Below are 23,806 nucleotides of genomic sequence, written 5' to 3'. Positions count from 1 at the left end.
GTTTGCCCTGGGGACAGGGAACTCAAATTGGCCTCAGAATCACTTTAAACTACGTGGGATGGCTTCACCAAAGTAAGTGGGTTCGGTTATTTCTGGACTCCGCTCGCGCTGCCTCTTCTCCGCTACAACTTCGTCCATCCTTTCTCTTCCCTCACTCTACCACTGTAGGTATTTAAACAAAAAAAACAAAACCCTTTCTTCGTAAAACGAATAGTAAAACTCGGGCCCCAGAAGTCGCTCTAAGAGGGCTTTAAAGCGTCTAGGTGTGTTAGTTATCCCGGCGACTCTGCGGAGCGAGAGCGCCTTCAGCATACCCAAGGGCAGGGACACACGTTAAGCGGACATAGGGCACAGCCGCAGGCCGGGAAGCCCCACGCTACGGCAACCCGGCCCCAGGTCCTCCCCTCCAGTCAGGCCAATCGCCACCCGAGGAGTAGCGCAGCCTAGGTCAGCGCGGCGCAAGCAGAGCGGTCCGGGACAAGCGGAAGCCACAGTCGGGGTCAACGTAACGCCACCCCCAGTGCCCTTTCTCCCTCTTTGTTCTCTCCCTCTCTAGCCTCCCGGATTCTTGGGAAGAACCGAGTGGCAGCCGTTGATTGGTGACCACCAAGCAGCCAATCAAAGAGAGGCACCTCAGAGCTGGCTGGGGGCTTTTTAAATGGTAGCATCCCGCCCCAGCATAGAGACCTAGGGGAGTGGTGTGTGCAAAACAGGAAAAGGAGGCGGGTTCGAAAGGCGGGGAGAGGAAGAAAGGAAAGGAAACACAGAAAAGCGGCTCTTTAAAGCGGTGGCGTAAGTGCTGATGAAGCGGATTCGTGGAGTTGCGGGGTTGGCTCCTCTGAGTGGCTGAATTGAAGGGAGGGGAGAAGGTGGGCGTGAACTTTTTAAAAGAACTCAGCCACCCGCCGTTTCAACTGACGGCAAACTTGGATTGGCTGAGCTGCCAGAGCTTCCTTCCCCTGCTGGCCAATCCCCGAGGAGAACTTCCTGGAGGCTTTTTCTCTTTCTCCTCCATGCTCTTCTCATTCCAGGAGAGGCGGGGGCGGGTCTGAGCGTAAGCCGGAGCTGGAACCGGAGCCAGAGTCACAGTTAGAACCTGTACAGCCAGGAAGAGAACGAGGAGGAGCAGCCAGAAGTGACCGCACCTGGCCTTGTTGGCAGTAACTGCCCAGATGAGGCTCCGCAAACCCTGCCTACTGGTCCTCCTCCTGGGACTGGCCCAGCTGCTGGTGCTGGCGAGCACCCACGAAGCTGGCGAAGGTGAGTACGCGACGGGGACCCAAGGCCTGCCAGCCCTGCTGCGTGGGATGGGGCCTCGTCCAAGGGGGCGGGTAGGATCCCAGGTAAGCGGCGGCTTCGCGGAGTCCATCCAGAGCTATGCCTACCTTGGTGCAAAGGGGAAGGGAGCAGTTTGTTGGGAGCTACAGCCTCCCTTCTCCCCCTACCATGGCCTCCAACCTCACCTTCCCATCTCTGTGGATCCTGGGGTCGATCAGGGAAGGGAGAAGGATCCTAAGACTTTGAGGCATCTTAACTCTGGAAGATGGAGTAACTAACTGATCCCCTGAGCACCTGGGAAGAACCTTCCCATTCATCAGGCATCCGGGGCTTTAAACCTGCAAGGAATCCCCGGCCCTCATCCTTCTCACCTGCTTTGTATCTGTGCATACCCCGACCGGAGTCCCAAATTGCTTCGTCCCCAGAGAAGCTGACTTAAGATTTCTTTTTCAGGGAAAGGGAGGGGATCACTGTGTTTAAAAAAAACAGAGTTTTAAAGGAGGGCGAACAAGACGGGGGAGGGGAGAAAAGGAACAATCGAAGCAGAAACTACTGACTAGGGAAAGATGAACAGAAAAGAAACGAGAATTATTTTTCTTTTAAGTCTGTTAGAGATGCGAATGGTTAACCCGAGGCTCTTAGTTTAAAGTGAGAATTAGATGATTTTTGTTGTTGTTGTTTTTTGAAAGGAAGGAGGTACCTAGAAATCTGCTAACTGCAGATAGACACGTGGATTTACTTTTTCAAATAAAAGCGGATTCATGTGAGAATATTAGTGTTGCTTACAATAATAGTTAGAATGGTAAAATCAAAGTCTTTATCAGTACTCTGCGAAATCTTTTCTGTCTAGATGCCTAGTTTATCATCAGTTGCTGCAGTACCAATAAAAATCTAAGCATTCTACTCACTGTTAGCTGTATAGTGGAATTGTGTACTTCACTCTCAGACACCGATTTACTTTGATCACACTCAAGCACTCAAGGTAGCCAATTAAGTAGAAAATGATCTTTAAATTAACTTTTAAAGCTTGAAATTACATAGTAGTATTTTAAACTTGAGATATGTATCATCTTTGTCAGATTTTAAGTTACATTTCTGGGGAGAGGAAGATTAGCTTAGTCCTAGAGGGTCCATCTTCCAGTTTGATGACTCTTCTTTCCTGCTGGCTACAGGGACATGCAAATATTGCAGGGTTTGAATGTGTCTGACCATTCTCTTGGCTTCTGTGAAAAAATTGAGATATTTTTACCAAGAAAAAAGAGAAAATTAAAATAGACACTAAAATACCAGAAATTGGTCTTCTCTGGCTTTGGGAAATATAGGGACTTATGTGTCTCTGAGAAACAAGTAACCCAGGTTACTCTACATTTACCTAATTCTTATTATCCAAATTTTAGTAGAAGAAATTAATGGAGTTGACAACTTTTGGGATGCTTCTCATCAGTGTTCACTCTAGGACAGAGGTTATTAACGTTTTTGTGTGTCGAGGACTCCTTTGGTGTCTATTGACCTGTGAAGTCTGTGAACCCCATTTCAGAAAAAAGGGTTTTAATTACATACAATAAAGTACCCAGAATGACAAAGCCAGTTGTATTAAAAGAGCTATCAAAAACATTTTTTTTAAGTTTATACACCTCAGATTAAGAATCCCTGCTTCCACTGTTACCCTAGTCTCTTACTACTTATCTTGAATCACCTGATTGCAGAAAGTAACAATCTTTGTCTTTTAACTCCGGATCTTGAGAAATTTGAGATTTTTTTAATGCTTTCTTTTCTCTAACCTCCCCTTCCTTAACCAAGGTAGAGCAAAGTATTTTTCCACTTAAATCTTTATTTCTAAAAGCTTATTGTCTCTGGAAGTCCTGATATATAAATGCTCAAAAAGCATAGTCCCTGAATTTCTGTTTTAGTTTCTATTAACAGTTACATATTAAATGTCTTAGATTAGAAGATAACAAGAAGAAAACTTGGCATTTTTTTATTCTGCAAGGCAAATAGCAAAGGGAAAAAAAAAACCCAACCCCTTTTAAAGTTGGACAAATACTCTTGTTTTATTTGGTATTTCGTTTATTCTTAAAAGTACGGAATTCAGGGCAGCTGGGAAGCATAGTGGAGAGAGTGCTAAGTCTGGACTTGGTAGGTTCTGGGATCAAATGTGGCTTCAGATTCTTCCTAGCAGTGTGACTCTGTGCAAGTGATATAACCAGTTGCCTAGCCCTTACTGCTCTTCTGCTTTAGAATCAAATATTAAGTAGAGACAGTAGTAGGACAAAGATAAAGATTAAAAAAAAAAAGTTCTTGAAAGTGCCAAGAGATCTTTAAATTCTTTAAGTACTTCCTCCCCTTAAAATAGTCTCTTTAGCAACTTCAAAATATGTGGGCGTCCAAGCATATACAACAAACACTTATTAAGCAACTATTATTTATCTGAATGAAGCTGCTGGGCAAAAAGGATACAGAAACTAAAGCTTTAATCATTCTCTAACCTTAAAATATGTTATATTCTACATGAAACTGAACTTTTCATGGTTATGAGTAATATTTGATTTGCATTTGACCTAAAAAATGAACTAGAGAATATTCAGCATTTAATAAGCCAGCATTTTCTCTTTTGTGGGTTTGATTTTAAACTTTCAGGCACTGCTGTAAGGAAATGTTGCATTCAACTTACTAATGGAGGAATAATTTGGGAAATAGATTCAAGTTACTTAGAATCATTATTGAGAATTGACTCTAGAATGATTATTCTCTCCAGAAAGACAGCTTCCCAGCCCTAAAAGGTAGAGTAGAATAAACTACATCTGTAATTGTAAAGATCCAGAAGACAATTTCCACATCTAAGTGAAAGCTAGTCACTTTCTGAACCTGATTTTCTTCACTCTTCAAAGCTTATCTAAAGATTGTTATGAAGAAAAGACTTTTCACACCTGAAAGAGCTGTATATTTAAATATGTAACTTAATCCTAAACAAATTCACATTCTAAAAATCTACCATTATTGGGACAGTGGGAGTATCAAAGTAGAAAGTACTTCGAAAATAGTATAGAATCCAACAAGTTGTTTCTTGACCCTGTATGTCTTCTGTTAAAGTATAAGAAATTTGTATCTAACCCTAACGAATTTACTCTTTTTTTAGGGAGTGTTGTTTACCTGCCTTTGAGGCTGCTTATTCCCTAGCAATGCCCCCTCCTGTGTGTTACCCCCTTCTTGCTGGAACACCACATGGAGACTTTTATACTTAGAATATTTCTGAACTATAAACTTCTAGCTTGTATTCTCCCTGCCTGTGGCTTCAGGGGTTGGAAACCCAAAAGACCCATCTTACCAGGACTTTTCTCTATCCTGGAATTGATCTGATTATGGACCTGCCAGCTGCCCTGACCCTTGATAGAATTAATTGCCTGAGTTCCCCTAAAGCTTGTATTCTAGTCCATTCTGCTGTCTGGCCTGAAGACCATTTTTCTGGTGGGTCCTTGACAATATCCCTAGTTGTATCCCTTCCCTTTATCTTTCCAATCCCACTTTGAGGTCTTCTCTTTGTTGGGAAGTGCCATGGTCAGTCATTGTGAGGGAGCGGATAGGCACCTCTTAATTCAGAAGTGTAAGTTCTGGCTTCTCTGTTAAGCACTTCTTTGGGGATCTTCCTTTAAATACAACAGATTTTTTAAAGAAGTATAGTTTTTGAGCTTTTATTGGTTTAGCTAATTCTTCTGTAAAGCTCTTTTAGTCCCAACATGGAGTTAAAAACATCCTTTCTGAGACTGTTACTCAGAGCTTTGCAAGTACTATGCATAAACAATTACATAAGTACATTAACAATATAGCTTTGTATCATTATTGTCAATCTGTAGTGTAGATGGTGGGTGTTCTATTCTGATGTGGAAGAACAGAGCCACCAAGAACTGGAGTAATGAGAGAAGGAAAAGAAGAATTAGAACTTGAGAGCTGTATCTTCAAGAATTGATCAGACTTAGGGGCAACTAGGTGGCTCAGCTTATTGAGGGCCAGGTAGAGACAGCATGTTCTGGGTTCAAATCTGGTATCAGATACTTACTAGCTGTGCAATCCTGGGCAAGTCACTTAACCCCCTTTGCCAAGTCTTTATTGTTCTTCTGTCTAGGAACTGATATACAGTATTGATTCCAAGATTGAAGGTAAGTGTTTGAAAAAATTTTGATCAGACTTGGGAAAGAAAATATTCCCGGATTTTGTTTTTGTAGATGGAATGGACTTTTGTGTATTGGAAAGGGAAAAAATATATCCTCTATCACAGGGAGTTAGTATCAGTTAGCTTTATAATAATAATAACAACAACAATAATAATAGCTAACATTAATATAGCACCTACTATATCCCAAGCACTGTACTAGGCAATTTACAGATATCTCATTTGATCTTACAATAACCTTATGAGGTAGGTGCTGTTATTCCCATTTTACAGAAGAGAAAACTGAGGCAAGCAGAAATTAAGTGACTTGCCAAGTGTGTGAGGACTCCAGGCCTACACCTGTCCACTCCTCCACAAAGCTGCCCCCAGGAGAGAAGGAATATCTCCCTCTAGGACTATAGGAAAGAAGGAAAACAAAGAGGTAAGAGAAGGCAATTATTTATATTAATAAAGTGCTTTACTTAGAAAGCACTTTAATGTTTCTAGAACTTTCTCCTATAACCTAGAGAAGTATTATGATTTCTATTTTACAAGTGAGGGAATTAAAGATCAGACTAATTACATGAGTTGTAATGTTGTCAGCAAAATTTAAACTCAGATCCCCTACATCCCAAGTCTAGTGTTCTTTTCACTGTGGCCAGGGACTCTTTACATCCCCAGAACTCAGCATAGTGCTTGACACATCAGAGACCCTTAAGTGTTCCTGATTGATGCCAGAAAGTCTCTTCAACCCTGACAGCCTTTGTTAGTCGAGTAGGTTGTGAGCCAAGATTGGAAAAATCAGGGTTGGTAACCTGGGTGTACATACACCAAAGTTGCTCAGTAGGGAAATAACAAATAATACTGTTTATTTTTAATTAATCAACAATGGAAAGCATACAGTAAAACTTAAAAACATGAATTAGTTTGTACTAATGTGTATCTTTCTCCAATGACATTCTATGGTTTGAATCAGGAGGAAAGAAAGCAAGAGGGTCACGGTGATTCAGAGACTTTCAGAGTCTGAACACATTATTCAGGGAGATGATTAGGAAGCAGGTTGAGCAGGGAATCAAGAACAACCAGATCAGCTTTGTACAGAGAGAGGGATTGAGAGATGGGAGGCCTTGGCTCTAAAGGTAAGTAACAGGCTTAGTTTGATTGTGGAAGAGCTAATGGGAAAAGACAGATAAAGTGAGCACCACACTCAAGATCTTGGAGACAAAGTACCTGCATAATGAGGACCCTGGGGTCTATATGGTATAAATTCTGTCTGTCTCTTTCTTTCTCTGTCTCCCCGACTCTCACCCTACTCCCCCTCACACACACACACAAAAGGAAAAGACTGCTTGAAATACATTTCAAACAAAATACATTTCCACATTGTCCTTGTCCAAATCTCGTGTCTTGTTCTTGTGTAAAAGTTAAAATTAAATCTCAATAATAATATTATATTTTAAGAGATTTATTAAGGATCTTTAAAAATCAAGGAATAAAGAAGATACAAAATAAAGACCACGTGCCCATGGCTGGTTAGCCATTTTTTAGCCATCCCCACTCACCACTGTCACTGCTGATTCTACATCAGAGAGAGGGAGCCTCCAAAGCCCACGCCCTTTATCCTCTGTCTACAGGAAGTACGCAATGACAGGAAGTCAGTGGGCTCCTGGGATATGTAGTTCTTCTTTAGGGTAACAGATTTTTCAATAATACTAGTCTCTCCAGTAGGTCTTGTAAACATACCAACTTTGAAATTGCAATAATTTGAGGATAAGAGGAAAAGAGAACAAAACCAATAATTACTAGGCACATTGACAAAAAGTCAGGTCGGGGGCAGCCCCCTTTTTGCAACAGAGTATACATTCAAATTAAATATTCAATCAACCTTCAGTTCAATCAACTACACCCAAAGTTCATTCTGAATCTTCTTGATGTAGCGTGTGGTCTGTGGAGGCATCTTCATGGTGCCTTCTAAGAAGAGTTTATTTTCTGGATTTGGAGAGGTAGCATGTTTCTTAACCTAAAATTACTCTCAAAAAGAATTTAGAATTTGCAATTTTAAATAATAATACATTCCCCCCTGAAGAGGGTGTTGAAAAACAGGGATCACTTAGGGATGCATGGCTGAGTTATGAGGTATATGAATCAACTGGCAAGAGAAATAAAAAATCCAAAAAAAAAATCCAAAAAAAAAATAAGTTCTGGATGAAATATAGACTATCAAAGTCTTATGTATAAAAATTCTAAGTAAAGGAAAAATAAGTCCATAACAGGTCCTTGAATTAGGGCTCAATTAAAATAATTTAAGCAATTATGCATTTACCCAATCAGTAACCAGGACTATAGAAAGTTTGCCACACCATGAAAAACAGAAAAGGGACTAGATTATAGGAGCCAGGTAGGAGCCAAATTTGAGATACTTGGTAGAATGTGGGACAAGGAAGACCTGCCTTTAACACATGTTAAACAACCACAACCTCGAACCCCAAACAAGTTCAAGTCTTCTTGTCTTGACTCAAAATTTTCATGAATCCCATTGAGATTGGTTGGTCTCCTTGACCCTGTGCTCAATAGGCACTATGCAGTTTAGCCCTGTGCTTCTTTAGCACTGTGCAATGACTCTTTTTGTATTCTCTTGTCCTGGAATCAGACAGAATCTGCAAAATCAAAAAAGTTAAAGAAAATCTCAATGCTGGTGATATGTGCTTCAAATACAAAATGGAGAGAAAAAATAAAACTGAAACAGTATATTGCACATGCAAGGAAAAACAATAATAAAAGAGTTTTAAAAACCAAAAATATATAACTTACAATCATTGATACTCTTTCAGTTAAGGAAATGTAGAATACAAAGGTTTCTCACCAAAAATGATATCCATTTCTTCTTCAAACCTGACCATGATCTACTGTGAGTACAAGCAAATGATTTTCACAAAGTAACAGTTTTTTATAAAGAACAATAGTACAACATGTAATGCACATTCAAAAAGTATCAAAATCCCCAAAATTATAATAGCCCATTTAATGACAATAGCAAACAAGCCCACTATCATATTTCATATAAGTTGCTGTATGACAAAAAAAACAAAAACAAAAACAATGAACTGATGGATATTTGTCACAATTTTTACAGAAGTAGCAAATCTTTCAACCTTGGCAAGTATATTTTTAAACAAAGTAAAACTTATTTGGGTCTAACATCACCAAGAAATCTAGATTATCCTGGTGGAAGTAAATTAAACTGAAAAATTTTGCAGGAGCTCTTTTTTGGCTTCCTGCTTCATAGAAATACCTTGGTAGGAACATTTCTTTGTTTCTCTACCTTTAATACAACATTCTTTAAAATAAAAATATAAAAAACCTCATCCACTCAGAAACCACTAGTTAATTAAAATTATTTCTGAAGACCCCTTAACATTATAATTAAATTCTTAGCTTATTACATTCTCTAAAGGTTGTTAGCCAGGTTTAGCCCATCTATCATCTATATGAAAATTAACAAATGCAAAATGAAAAAAAAAAAGGGCTGTTTATGGGCTTTTACAATATTTTGTTCAGTAGTCATAAGGGTAATAATATATCTAATAGTTAAACCACAGTAGATTAACATGATTCAGTATAACAGAACAGTATTGAATACATTTAATATAATGAACTTAAAACAACAAAATTAATTTTTAAACAAAACGATCCACAAAATACAATAAGATACAGAGACTTTCATTTAAAAAAAATGGAGTCTGAAAAGGCTTAAAATTTCACCTCCAGACCCTTTAAAGTTCCTTTTTCTAAAATTCAGATTCCTATTGTCAGCACTGTGGTATCTCCCTTAGTGAGAGAGAACATGGGTTTTAGGAATCTCAAACTGGACGGGCCTAAATGGCAAAGGGTTGTAGGCAGATGAATTTCTCTTCTGAATCTCAGGCAAGATAATTGAAAGGATCAGTGATAGAAAAAAAACCCAAAACATCATAAAGCTGGAAGCTGTTTGAAATAGGCAATGCAGTGCTCTTTCATTTCACTATGCCATGATTATAATCAATTTCCTGTTTGGAAGAGTCTCTTCCTTCTCCCCGTCCCCCCTGAGGTAAAATGCTAGTTTCCCCAGAGGGAATTAGGAGGCTAATCGTTGCCTAAGGGAAAAAAAAAACACCCTGGTTTTTTTTTTTTAACCATCTGCCCTGAGGAGCAACTCCAAGGACTCCTAGCTTCTCTGTGGCAGCAACAGTGATCAGGGTCAGGGTGGAGGCTGATTTAGGATAGGAGCTGGAGATCAGGAGGAGGAATTCTGGAGGTCAGGGGCTGGGGCTGGGTGAGTGATCTGGGTCCAGAAGATCAGGAGGAAGCAGTATCGGCAACGCCAGAGTCAGCAGCGAGGAGGAACGAGGAAGGAAGTACTCCAGCAGTTGGAAGAGAGAAGCAGTTTATTTCTTCTTCACCAAGAGTTCCTCCCCACCCCCCCAACTAAAAATAGCCCGGCCAGTAGGGAGAGCAAGCAACCAGGCAAAAAGTAGGAAAAGAAAAACGAAGCAACTCCAAAGAGAGTTGGAGTTTGTTAGGGTGGGTGGGGTGGGCAAAAAGCCTTGGCAGGAGAAATGTGGCTTAAAAAAATTTATCTAGGCTATCTTAAAAATTTGAGAGGTTCTTCTCCGACTAGTGGTTGCCATCAACGTAAAAGTTATAATTAAATTTCAATAATAATAATATATTTTAAGAGATTTATTAATGATTATTAGAAATCAAGGAATAAAGAAGATACAAAATAAAGACCACGTGCCTATGGCTGGTTAGCCATCCCCACTCACCACCATCATTGTTGCTTCTACATCAGAGAGAGGGAGCCTCCAAAGCCCACGCCCTTTATCCTCTGTCTACAGGAAGTACACAATGACAGGAAGTCAGTGGGCTCCTGGGATATGTAGTTCTTCTTTAGGGTAACAGATTTTCAATCATTCATTTGTATCTTGTATCCATTACCTCTCTCAAAAACTTAAGCAACATACTTCATCACTAGTGAGTTGGAATCTCATTGGTTATCATGTTGATCAGTATTCAGTTCTTTCAAAGTTCAACTCCTCCATTCTTTTCCAAAATGTTTGTCTTTACAGTGTTGGATACATCATTTAGATACTGCTCACTTTACTCTGCATCTATTGATACAGGTCTTCCAAGATTTCCCTGAAATCATGCCTTTCATCATTTTCAATAGCTTAATGATATTCCACTACATCTATGTCCCATAATTTGTTCAGCCATACCCCTGTAGTTTATGAGCACTCTCTTAATTTCTGCTTTTTTGCCACTATAAAAAGAGCTACTATAACTATTTTTAGACATTTGAGTCCTCTTTAGGGTGGAGGTCTACAAGTGGTATCACTGATCACTGTTGGTACATTCAATTTAGTGACTTTTTGGGCATAGTTCTAAACTGCTTTTCAGAATGGTTCATTGTTAGAACAATACACAGCTCCATCAACAATGCATCCATGGAACTGTTTTTTTGAAGCCCCTCCAGCATTTGTCATTTTCCTTTTTTTTGTCAGCTTTTGAGAATCTGTTAGTTGTGGAATAGAAACTGACATTTGCTTTCATTTGAATTTCTTTCATCATTAGTTATTTGGAGCATTTTTTTATATGGCTTTTGATAGCTTGGATTTCTTTTTGAAACTTTCCTGTTCTGTCCTTTGAACATTTATCAATTGGGGAATAGATCTTATTCTTACAAGTTTGAAATAATTCTTTGTATATAGGAAATGAGACCTCTAAGTGAGAAACTTGCTGGAAAGAATTTTTTCCCCTGGTTAATTGTTTCCTTTCTAATTTTAGTGACATTGATATCAATGTGAATTCATTCTTAAATGAAAATAATAGCAAATATTTATATAGTGCTTTAAGTTTTCCAGAGAGCTTTTACATATATTATCTCATTTGATCCTCACTACAATGAATGTGAACTCCGCTACCCCTTTTATGATTATAATAGTATTAGCCTTTATGATTAAAACAAATAATATAAGTATTAGCTAAGAAAAATACAACTTAGAGTGGTATTAAATCTTTTTGAGAGCTGAGCCCACGGTCTCCCAAAGTCAAGGGTCCTTCTGACTTGGTGGAGTGGTCAGGGGAATAAGAGATGAGAGATGACTGAGTGCTCAGGCCTGTGCTTAGGCGTCACTCAGTGTTCTGCCATTGCATGTGGTTTGCTTATTTTATAGCTTCAGTGAGTTACATGCTTTTTTGGCACACAGTTTCATTCTCAACATACATGTTTCCAAGAACCTAACAACAGATGCAAAGCCTAAGGAGATAGTCAGCAAAACATTGTTGCTAAGTGCAGGGTCAGAGGGTAGAATCAACATGACCCAGATATAGGTTGGGGAATTCAGAGCACAGATTTGCCAGAAGTTTTTATGCCTAGAAAAGAGGGTCCTATCTAAGTGGGTATATAAGAATCCTTAGTTTAATTTTGTAAGTGGGATCTCCTGGTAATATTCTGGGGGGACAAGGTGGGACATCTGTATTAACCCTGCAAGCATATTGCTCTCATCTATTTTTCCCAGGGCTAAGTAAGAATAATAATCATAGCAATTCCATTAATAAGGGGATGTTAATAAGGAAAGTCACTTAGGAGGGTTTCAGTGGATGTTTCCATCCTTCCTGGAGGCTGCTTTGCAATCCCCGGTTTCCACGTGTGACTATGTCAAACAGCGTGGTCTTTGATGGCTCCTAGAAAAATCTTGCTGATAGACACTTTGACCTTAAGCCTATAACCTAAAAGTTTCTGCCAAACCCACCACTCCCTGCTGCATGCAGGACATAAGACAGTCAGTCAGGACGTGGAGGGCTGCCTTTGGGTTCCTCACCTAAGACTTTCAATCAGGAGTATGTGCTAGGTGCAATGACTTATGTCAGTCATCTGGCAGCTGATTCCTGATATTAATAGATATCGTCAGCAAAAAACATCAGAGCCTGACCCCTTATTGCAGAGGCCTTGGTCAGTCATAATAATAATAGATGTCAGTTGCCACCCATAGTGATGAACAAGAAATAACAGCATATAATGTGTGTGTGTATAGTACTTTCCAACTGATTAAGCTCTTGCATCATTAATTAAGACTCGTCCATGTGGAAGATTTATGTTCATCCTATTTTAATTGTAACAGTATTTTCTGTCTTTAATATGGCACTGTGTCATCAGATTTCTATGCATAAAAAAAGGCCATTTCCTAAAGCTTGGTGTCTTTGGTCTTGGTCTTGACCAGAGTCCAGCTTTATTGTGAGACCATTCCTCTCTCAATAAACCTACTGTTGGCCTGGAGACTTTATTGGTGTTTCTTCTAATTGATAATTAATTTTTCACTACATTACAAACCTGGGGTTAGGTGCTAATAATCCATTTTACAGATGAGAAAACTCAGGTGGACAGAAGTAATATGACATCCAGGATCTTACAGCTAAGAAGCATATGAGGCTAGATTTGAACTTAGTCCTAATTCCAGGTTAAGTACTCTTATTCATTGTGCTACCTAGCTGCCTAAATCACACAAAGGGGCTTTAGAGGTCATCTACTCTAATCCTCACAGATGAGGAAACTGGAATTGTGTTAATAGATATATTGGAAGAGCTCCTTTGTCTAAAATTAAAATTTATTGCTTCAACAGAAACAAGAAATAACAGCACATAATGTGTGTGTGTATAATACTTAAAATTTTTAAATTTTTATTTTCAGTTTCAAACTCTCCTTTCCCCCCAAACCATTGAGAAAAGAAAAAATATTAACCATTATTATGCTGTTGGGTTTTTTAGACCCTTATCTTCCACCTTAGAATCAACATTATGTATTGGTTCTAAGGCAGAAGAGCAGTAAGAGCTAAGCAATGGGGGTTAAGTGACTTGCCCATAGTTACATAGCTGGGAAGTGTCTGAGGCCAGATTTGAACCCAGAACCTCCCATCTCTAGGCCAATCCACTGAGCTACCCAGTTGCCCCTGGGTTTGTTTTTTGTTTTTGTTTTTTTAAACATTATCTTTTGTCCCTTACTACAAAATAAATTCATGGGGCAACTAGATGACTCAGAGGAGAGGGAGAAAGCCAGGCCTGGAGATGAGAGGTCCTGGGTTCAGAAACGGCCCCAGATACTTCCTAGCTGGGTGACCCCTCTCTGGGCAAGACACTTAACCCCAATTGCCTAGCCCTTACCACTTCTGCTATAAAATCAATACAAAGTATTGATTCTAAGACAGAAGTTAGGGGGTTTAACTATATAAATTAATGAACATCAATAGTATTTCTATATTAATCAGAAAGTATTAGGTGTCTATACTAATACTGTGCTAGGTCGAAAGGGAGATAGATATAAGTACCTAGAACAAAAATAATTCCTACTCTGAAGGAATTTCCGTTCTACTAGGGGAGATAAGTAAATATATACATATAGATATATAAAGTGCATAAATACAAATAACTACAAAGTAATTTGGGCAGAAGGGCACTAGCAGTTGGAGAGATCCTGGATGGACTTTTTGCAGAAGACTAGGGCCTAAACTTCATCATAAAGGAAGAGAGGGCCTCTGAGAAGAGAGGAATGTGAGGCAGCCAGTGCAGAAGAACCAGAGACAGGAGAGAGATTGTTTATGTGTAGTGAAGAGAAATAAGACCATTTTGGCTACATTTTAGAGTGCAGGAGAGAGAGTGATGTCCATTTTGGCTGGAAAGACAAAGTGGGTCCAGATTGTAAAAAAACAGGAGGTTTTCTTGTATCCAGTAGAATAGGGCAGTGATATGATTAGATCTGTGCTACTTTGGCAGCAATGTTAAGTGGACTGGAGTAAGGAGAGTTGGGGCAGGGAGATACATAAGGAGGCTTTTGTAATAATCTTAGAGAGATTAAAAGGACCTGAGCTAAGTCATAGCTGTGTGAGCAGAAACAGATATGAGAGACATTATGAAGGTAGAAATAGCAGCGACTGATTGGCTGTGAGAGGTGTGGAAGAGGAACAAATCCAGAATGATGCTAAAGCCACAGTAACAAAATTGAGGGCTCAGTAAGAATAACTATAAAATTTATGAAATATCTGGAAATCAGTGTACCAAGGCTCTACTAATACCTGCATAGATGCAGTTATAAAACCTTTAAGGAAATGAAGAACAGCTTAAATAACTGGAGGAATATTTCTTTTTCCTGGGTAGGCTCTAGCACTAAAATAGAAGTGATAATACTAATGAAATTACTTTATAGATACAGTGCTGTGCCAATCAAACTACCAAGGTGATACTTTATAACTGTACAAAATTCATTTGAAAGGAAAAAATCTGGAATATCAAGGAAAAGAATAAAGAAAGGCAAGGATGAAGAGAGGAAATAGCAATTCTAGATTTCAAATGAAATTATAAAACAGTCATCAAAACTATTTGGTACTGATTAAAAAAAAACAAAAGCCTGGATCCATGGAACTGACAAGACAAGGAATAATCCAAAATAACTGAATTTTAAAACTCAGGGTTCAGTTAACCTTAAAACATAGATTTCCCAGGAAAGTACTCCATGTTCATACACAAGAATTTTTGGGAACAGTGGAAAACAATTCGACAAGTTAGGTTTAATATACATGAATAGGATACTAAAGTTCTTAGAATTATTTTTTAAAAATTTAAATATGAAGAGAACCAAATCAATTAAAATTTTTCATAATAGCTTGAGGATGAATTTTTAATCCAGCAGGAAATAGTGTCAATTGTTAAAAATAAAATAGATAATTTTTACTGCATGGAATTGAAAAACTTTTGTATAAACAAAATTAATACCGCTAAGGTGGGAAGGTGTCTAGACTACTGGGAATTTTGACAGAATCTTCAAATAAGGATGTTAGCCAACATATACCAGGTGTCCCAAAAGTCGTAGTGCAGTTTTGGCACCCCTGTGAACTTTAGATTATTCCACCCTACTTAGTCTAACAAAAACAGGAATGTCTACACTCATACTTAAGGATTAAATATTTAGGAGGATGGCCTATGACAGACATGTGCTAGCAAATGACAAATCAGAAACAGCTGACAGACCCCTGGGCTGTCCTAAATCAAGCTTAAGCTACCATTGGTACATGTAAGATTCAGGGCTTTTTGTCAATGTGCCTAGAAATTATTGGTTTTGTTCTCTTTTCCTCTTATCCTCAAATTATTGTAATTTTAAAGTTGGTATGTTTATAAGACCCATAGGAGAGACTAGTCTTCCTCGGTTCTCAGGGGGAATGTGTAAATGGAGATTTTGAACCCTAGACTTCATTCCCCAGAAATCCTTGGTATTTCCCAGAATTCCGTATAATCTCTTCTGAGTCTCCACATTGGCAAGATCACAATTGGTATTTAAATGGCAGTAATGCCTCCCACGCTGCTCTGCCTTTGCAAATGATGTAGCAAGTATAGTGGTAAGCTAAGTGTGGGGATTTTAAATGAGCTAATCAGCCATGGGGATGTGGTTTTTTATTTTGTATCCTCTTGATTTCTAATGATTTTTAATAAACCTCATAAAATTAATATTTTTATTAGAGATATAATTTAATTTTTACACACCCCCCCCCAAATTCATTCCCCTACACATGTCAACATAAAGCAGTCACAGGATATTGCTCTATGAGGTTTGTATGATTATTATTCCCATTTTACTAAAGAAGAAGGAGTCTAAGGATGTTAAGTACTTTCTCAGGTTTATGAAGTTGTGTATGGCAGGAATAAAAATCACATGTAAAATTCATAATTTGTTTTAAAAGACTTTAAGTAAACTTTAACAATATTTTATATGTTCTGCCAGTTCCTACTTTTCATTTTTTTTTTTTTGTTTCAAGCAGGAAGCTTCCTCCACCAATTTGGATTATCACCTTTACAACCCTAGGTCCTTGAGAGTTGTCAATGACTTTGGAGGTTGAGTGACTTGGCCAGGATTATAAAGTCACTCTATGTCGCAAGTGGAATTTAATTAACTCAGGCCTTCTGACTAATGGGGTCTAGCTCTCTGGGCAGCATGTTATGGGGTCTCTGTTAAGTCAATTTGCCCCAAGATGCTTCAAAGGTATATTAGTTATTATTTGTATTGGACTCCAGAATAAAACAATAAGACACTGGATTTGAAAATTATGTTGCTCTTTGGTAACGCACATGGGATTCTCTGCTCTTCATAGTAGAATTAAAAAACAAAACAAAACAACCAAAAAACTAAATGTAGTCAAGTTTAATTTATAGCAATACAATTTCAGCCTGGTTTCATTTGAATATGGAGTGCAGGTTGTGTTTGGAAGAGTGGATCCATTTAAGAATAATAGCTGATTTTATGTTATCAGCTACTTGTTTGCTGGTTATTTGGGGATTTTGCCACTTGAAGCACAAATAGTCAAGTTATTTTAAATAATACTTCTGTGAAATCTACTGATATTTTAGGAGGAATATGTGACTCCTAAAAGCATGAAATCTGATTAAACTAAATTTTACCTTCTCAAACACTTGTATAGGAAATATTAACAGTGATAACACTTTTGGCATGAATGATATAGACAAGACTTTTACATCTTCTCAGCTGATTTTCTAATAGTTCTAGCTTCTTTCTGTAACTAATAACTAACCTGGCAATGCTTTTAGTTTGTTGGGCTCCTTATACTTATGTAGCCCAGTTAACAATTTAAAGGGAATCCATTTTTGTCTCTAGTATCACCTTTTGTTGTTAAAAAAATAGATAATACATTTTCATTAATATTCTTGAAGTAGCAGGGATAGATAGTATGGTGACGTGGGTAGAAAGTAGATCTTGAAGCCAGAAAGTCCTGAGATCAAGACCTGTTTCTTGTCCCTACTGTCTGGGTGAATTAGGGCCATTCACTTACCTCTCAAAGCTCTTGGCAACTCTCTATGACAAAAAAAATTGCTGAGAAAGTAGAGGGTGTTTCCTCCCCTGGGAGTCCACTGTACCAGTGAAATCACAGGACTTATCCCAACTCTGGCAGAAGCTCTCTTTAAACCATAGGAGGAACACTTCATCTTTTCATTCCTTGCTTTCCCACAACTGTGCACAGAGTGATTGCTTCCATTACTATAACCAAGTCATCCACTTCTCCCTCTTCAAAAAATAGCAACTGTAAGCAGATGTTCTCTGGCCCTGTCTTCCTGTTAGCCTGGTGCATCATATGTGAACTATTGAATTGGGGTGGACTTTGTTGGCCTCCATTTTAAAGCATCCCTGTAAGGAAATTTATGGTGATTTTGAGTCAGTTCTTTTATATTCAAACTTACTTCTCTAACTTCCATTTAGGCCTTACCAACTAGACCAAGAGCTCTCTTGTAATTTATTCCTGTGTGCCTGTAACTAGGGCTTTTACTCTCCCATCAGCCATAATTTCTTCCTTTTGATTATCTACCTGATACTTGATAACAGGTGGTAGGAACTACCCTTGGTTATCTGCTTCTTGTTGAGCTGTGACATCTGCCTTCTCAATCAGGATCAAATTCATAGCCTAGGTTGGTAGTCTCCTTTTGGATAACCCAAATCAGCAGGAATGATTCTGATGTCAATGCAGGGTTACTAGTTCAGTTTCATCAGTTTCTCTGCTTTTACAGCCTGCTAAATTTGATTGGTAAGGTTTCCAAAAGGTTTCAGATAAGAATTTATCTTTTAAATTCACTAGCTATTGATACAGACCTTAATTTATGGTAAATATTCTGGGATTTTATAGGAACTTGAAAAGGTTAGCCCTTAAGTATCTATCTGTTACAAAGATCTCCTTTTCCACTCAAACATTCCTTTTGCAGAATCTGAGCTGTATATTTGTTGGATCTTCTGGGGACTTCCTAGGTACTCTTGTTTAAGGCATAGGTAGGCATACTTACTTAGTCCAGTCTCTTAGAAGAACTTTCCATTTCAGGCTCTTGAAGGCATATTCAGATTTCAGTATCCTTAAAACATTCTCAACTATTGAGGGAAAACCGAATCGTTCTGTAGCTTAGTTCAGAGATTTTAATAGCTGGTTGATTATTTATTTGGAATCGAACCTAACCTTGGGCATGGTTTTGTTTGTTTTTTTAAAGAAAGCAAACATAAGGGTAGTGTGGCAATTGATAGTAACTGTGGTAAAAAAAAAAGTAACTGTGGTAAAAAAACAAAAAGCAACATTAAAACTTTAAGGAGGAACAAGTAGGCAGCTCAGTAGATTGGGAGCCATGTTTAGAGCCAAGAGGTCCTAGGTTCAAATTTGACCTTGGATACTTCGTAGCTGTGTGACGCTGGGCAAGTCACAGCTCCTGTTGCCTAGGCCTTACCATTTTTCTGCCTTAGAACCAATATACAGTATTGATTCTAAGACAGGAGGTGAGTTTAAAATTTTTTTTTAAGAAAGACAGGAAGCAAAATTTTTTTTTCCTTGTTTTTCATACCCTCTCAGCTCTAAAAATGCTACAGTTAGGTGAAGGACTTGCCTTTTTGATTCATTTCCTTTTTTTATTATTGTGAACACATTTCCAAATCCAAAAAGCAAATCTGTGACTCTGTTACATAAAGCTTGGTTTTTTAATATATACATTAAATTTAACATGATCTCCTATTATTATGCTTCTTATCTTTGTACCCTTCTGACCCTCCTCCTGCTCCATGTATTTTTTAAGTATGTTATTGATGCCCTTTTCTTTTACCTTTTTGGAATGACTGTCACAAGCCCTTCCTTGTAATACTTGTAGTCGAGTAAAACCAGTACACTCATTGGCTTTGTCCAAAAATGTATGTTTCATACTTTGGATCTCCTTTTTTAAGAAATATTACTGTAGAAATTAAGGATAGGCTTTTGCCTCACTCCACCAACTGTGCACTCTCACCCTTAACCATAAATTCTCTTCCACATGTGCTTTTCAAGTTGCCTATAATATTAGCATCTATTCCCAAGTCACTTGGCTTATTTTACTGGGCTGTGAAAGTTGAGATGGCATGAGGGCTGCGTAAGCCAGGATTGTGGTCACTGTGTTAGCATGCTGGGAATTAAAATGGGGCAAGCCAAGCTTGAGCAGAGGAGAACCTATCACTCAGTAAAAAATGAATTCTTGTCCCAATAGCAAAATGTGAGGATAATCTTATCTTTTTATAATGCTTTGCAGGTTACAAAAAATTTTTAAATCTGTTTTCATTTGAGCCGTATGACTGTATAGTAGGCAAAGCAAAGGGTGCTATTCTCATTTCATGGTGGAGGAGCCTGAGCCCCAAATTAAGTGACTTTCCAATAGGCACATGTGTGAATGTGCAAAATCTAGTGATTTAGGTAAAACCCAAGGCTTTCTGGTTCTTGCTCCCATGTACCTTTCACTCCTTAACATTTGGGTTACTAATTCAGAAGAAAACATTATTTGCTGATGGAACATCAAGTGAAAGTATGTGGACATATAATGTCCACTGAGATAAATCAGTTTTGCAGATTAGACCATAATCGCTGTGGTGCCACATTTAAGCATTCCCTTTTGAGTAAAAAAGACTCCGTATTTGAGCTCAAAGTTTTCCCTAAAAGATTTGCAAACCTGTTATGGCTACTTTTTATAGGGAAAAAATCCATTCTCTTGAAAAATGCCTGAATTGGGGTACCATAGTATGATATAGCACCAGGTCTGGAGTTGGGAGGACTTGGGTTCAAATCTGGTCACAGATGCTTCCTAACTGTGTGACCCTGGGCAAATCACTTAACCTCAGTTGCCTAGCCATTCCTGTTCTTCTATTTTATAATTGATACTACAACCAGAGGATAAGGGTTTAAAGAAAAGAAAAATTGGTGGGGAAAACCCAGATCTTTTTGAGGACGGCTAGGTTGCTCAGTAGATTGAGAGCCAGGAGTCCTGAGTTTGAATGTAGAATTAGACACTTCTTAGCTGTGTGACCCTGAGCAAATCACTTAACCCCTTTTGCCTAGACCTTACCATTTTTCTGCCTCAATAAGACAAAGTGGGGGTTTTATAGAAGAAAAAAAAGAAAGAAAAATGCCTGGATTAAAAAACAGAGTTTAAATGTTTAGTGTCTCCTATTTTTTTTTTTAAATCAATTTCTCCTAAAACTGAAACACAGTAAGTACTTAATAAAAATGCTTGGTGTTTTTTTGTTTGTTTGTTTGTTTGTTTTTTCATCTTGGCTCTCTTATTTCTCCTTAGAATCTATTAGACTATTGACTATTGACTTTTTTTTTTAAACCCTTACTTTCTGTCTTAGACTCAACACTGAATATCAGTTCCAAGGCAAACGATTGGCAAGGACTAGGTAATTGGGGTTAAGACTTTCCTAGGGTCATCCAGCTAGAAAGTATATGGTAGCTAATGACCTTTTAGAATTACTAATATTTAAATTTAGAATCCATTAGGGGAGTTTCCTAAATAATATGGATGGGATTTTGCTTTCTAGATTCTTTTACTAAAGATGATACCATTGATGAAGAGGAGGAGGAGGAGGAGGAAGATTATGATGAAGATGAAGATGAAGATGATTCCCAAGTGAAAGAAGAAAATGGGGTCCTGGTCCTGAATGATGACAACTTTGATACCTTTGTAGCTGACAGGGACACTGTGTTACTGGAATTTTATGCTCCATGGTCAGTATACCTTCATTAAGGAATATTGATACACTACCAGACTGTTGTCCAAAGATTTATCTAACTAGGCTTGGTGAATCACCAGATTGATTCAAGAGCCCTATTTTTTCAGCCATAACAACTAATGAATACTATTTCTTAAGTGTCTCAGGTTGCAATCTATGTCTGTGGAAGACTATAAATCATTTCATTACAGACAATATTTACTTTTAATTCTGCTGGCTATAACTACTTTTTTTTCTGTCCAGTTCTTATACTTATTGTTTGAGTATTTAGGCTTGAGACCTTTTTTTCTTAGCAGGCTGCCCAAGGTCTCTTGAGCCTTTTGGGGCCGAATGAGAACATTTCTATTAACTCATTTTTTTTTAAAGCCTCTGCTTTGTGTTGTGCATTTCACAGAGTGAAGTACTGTGGATTCAGAGATGAAAACTGACCTCATCACTACCCTCAAGAAAAAGAAAGAGAAACTAATTACTCTAATATAAGTTAAAAGACAGCAAAATAAAAACACCTAACAGAGGCATGTCTTTTATATGATAAGGAAATAAAATTTTCTCCAGTTTGGAGAAGTAGGAATTGAGAAAAGCTTCATGGAAAAGAGACTACAATAAATTAGAACTTGGAATCAATTTTAATAGGAAAAGATGTTGGAAAGTCTATTCCAGAATGCCCCAGGGTAGGACTAGATCAGGGAATCAGTAGACCTGTTTGGCTAGAGTATCACACAGATGAATGAGAAGTTATATGAAATAAGCCTGGAAAAGAGGGTTGATAATGAACCATGTATCTGTTATGTATCTCTTGACAGAGAAGTAATAGATTGAAGATTCGATCTTCATATTGACAGTTTTGAACATGGGCAATGTATAAGTTTGTCTTGCTTGACTATACAAATTTATTACAAGGGTTTTTTTTCTTTTTTTCCTTTAAATTGTGTGGGTAGTTAGCTATAAGGAATAAGTAAATACTTGTTACTTGGTGTCTTCTTTTTTTTTTCAATCTTTCCTGGGAAGAGGATCAGCAGGTGAAGTGTAAATAAACTTGAAAACATAAATCGAAGCCAGATTATATGGAGGCCTTTGAATGCCAATCTAAATTAGGACTTAAATTTTGCTCATTAGTCATTGAGAAGGCACTGTTATTTGAGATGGTTTTATTTCCCTACTGTTATTTAAGATGGTTCTAGAATGCTAGTAGTTGGAATAAGGTGAGAAAAAAGGCATAATAAAGATAAGCAGAGAGGAGATAAAAGTGTCCTATTTTCTGATGCTATAATGGTTTATTTAGAAAATTCTACAGGGAATCAGCAAATATATTCAGCAGAATTGTAGGCTACAAAACAAACCTTTAAAAATTAAGAGCAAATCCTTGGCATTTGACCAATCAACCCACAACTCATCTTTTCCACAAGGCTAACATGAAACTTGTCAATTTCTTTGCAAGATTTACACTATATAGCCTTTTCCTGATCTGCTAATACAGTGTAACTCTATAACAAAAGGAAATGAGATTTATTATTGATGAAGCCACTGGTATTTTGTGATCACTACTTCTTTTGCTTATTAATCCTCCCTTTAATGACATATTTTAGATGAATTATATTTTTATTACAATACATTCAATATACTTAATTTGTTTTTGAATATTCTTGATCCTTTTGGAAGAGGAGAGAGTTGTGGTATAACTTGACAAGCCATGATGGCTTGTATAGATTCTGTAGAGGTCAAAGCCTATTGAAATAGTTATTCAAGTATTTTCCCATCCAAATTCATTGGTCCCCACTTTGAAATCTATCCACAGAACACATTAATTCCCCTACCCACAGCCCCTTTTTATCTCTTAGACCTCTCATAAATTTAATTTTGCTATTCTATAATACTTACATGATATTGTATCTGTGGAGTTGTTACTCCTTACTAGGGCCCAACTTCTTTAACAGGTTTTTGATCTGTAGTCTATGAACTTTTTAAAAAATTGATAATTATATTTCAATATAATTTCTTTCTGTTGTAATCTGGTGTACTTTTAAAAAATGCATTAAAAACATTACTCTGAGATGGCATCCATAAGTTTTATCAGACTACCTAGGAGCCCATAACATTAAAAAAGGTTAAGAGCCTCAAGTTTTCTACAACCTTGATAATCCTTACCCAGTTGTAAACAAAAATGTGTTGAGAATACTAACTTAATTTTAATTATTGTACTAATGTTCTTATTTTTTATTAGATGAAATCTTTAAATTTACTATTTTTCCCTTTCCCCCAAAATCTTCTTTCTCAGGTGTGGACATTGTAAACAGTTTGCTCCAGTATATGAAAAAATAGCTAAGACCCTCCAAGAAAATGATCCTCCTATCCCTGTTGCCAAAATTGATGCAACAGCAGCATCTGCATTAGCAAGCCGGTATGATGTGGGAGGCTATCCCACCATCAAAATCCTGAAGAAGGGCCAAGTAGTAGATTATGATGGCTCGAGGACAGAAAATGGTAAGCTGTTCCTTTGGTTGCAGAGAGCCTAGCCTGTGACTTTGTTGTTGGTTTGAGTGCTTTGGGATTTTAGAGACCTAGTGGCGCTCAGGCTCCCCCTTCCCTTTTAGGTGTCTTTTAGTTGATCTAGAACTATATGTTATCCTAAGAGTCTTTGTTTCTCTTTCTTAATAGCCCAAGTTTGTATAGTGCTTTTTTTTTTTTAATTTATAAATTTTCTTAATTTATTTTGTCACTACTGAACACACATTAGTCACACTAGCAGAGCAGGCACCTCAGTGTCATTAAAATACCTTTGAATC

General features: G+C 37.8%; 1 protein-coding gene and 1 long non-coding RNA gene across 3 annotated transcripts in view; one reads left to right on the top strand and one right to left on the bottom strand.

The window, feature by feature from the left end:
• Positions 1–455: 455 nt before the first annotated feature.
• Positions 456–23,806, top strand: part of PDIA4 (protein disulfide isomerase family A member 4) — a 41,588-nt gene continuing 18,237 nt past the window's right edge. The window contains exons 1-4 of one of the 2 annotated variants that reach the window (XM_007504528.2): positions 456–792; positions 1,032–1,260; positions 20,832–21,018; positions 23,299–23,504. In XM_007504528.2, the coding sequence (XP_007504590.1) occupies positions 1,173–1,260; positions 20,832–21,018; positions 23,299–23,504 (481 nt within the window). In that variant the 5' untranslated portion in view covers positions 456–792; positions 1,032–1,172. The remainder of the gene's footprint in view (positions 793–1,031; positions 1,261–20,831; positions 21,019–23,298; positions 23,505–23,806) is intronic. The other variant, XM_007504527.2, reaches the window with a different exon arrangement.
• Positions 6,220–18,412, bottom strand: LOC130454608 (uncharacterized). Its single transcript, XR_008912337.1, has 3 exons — positions 18,296–18,412; positions 17,296–17,648; positions 6,220–8,082 (listed from the first exon to the last, which is right to left on the bottom strand). It is a non-coding gene; the product is annotated as an uncharacterized LOC130454608 (long non-coding RNA).

The sequence above is a fragment of the Monodelphis domestica genome, chromosome 5 (assembly GCF_027887165.1).
Source record: "Monodelphis domestica isolate mMonDom1 chromosome 5, mMonDom1.pri, whole genome shotgun sequence".
Lineage (NCBI taxonomy): Eukaryota > Metazoa > Chordata > Mammalia > Didelphimorphia > Didelphidae > Monodelphis > Monodelphis domestica.
This window is presented reverse-complemented; position numbering and strand designations above follow the sequence as displayed.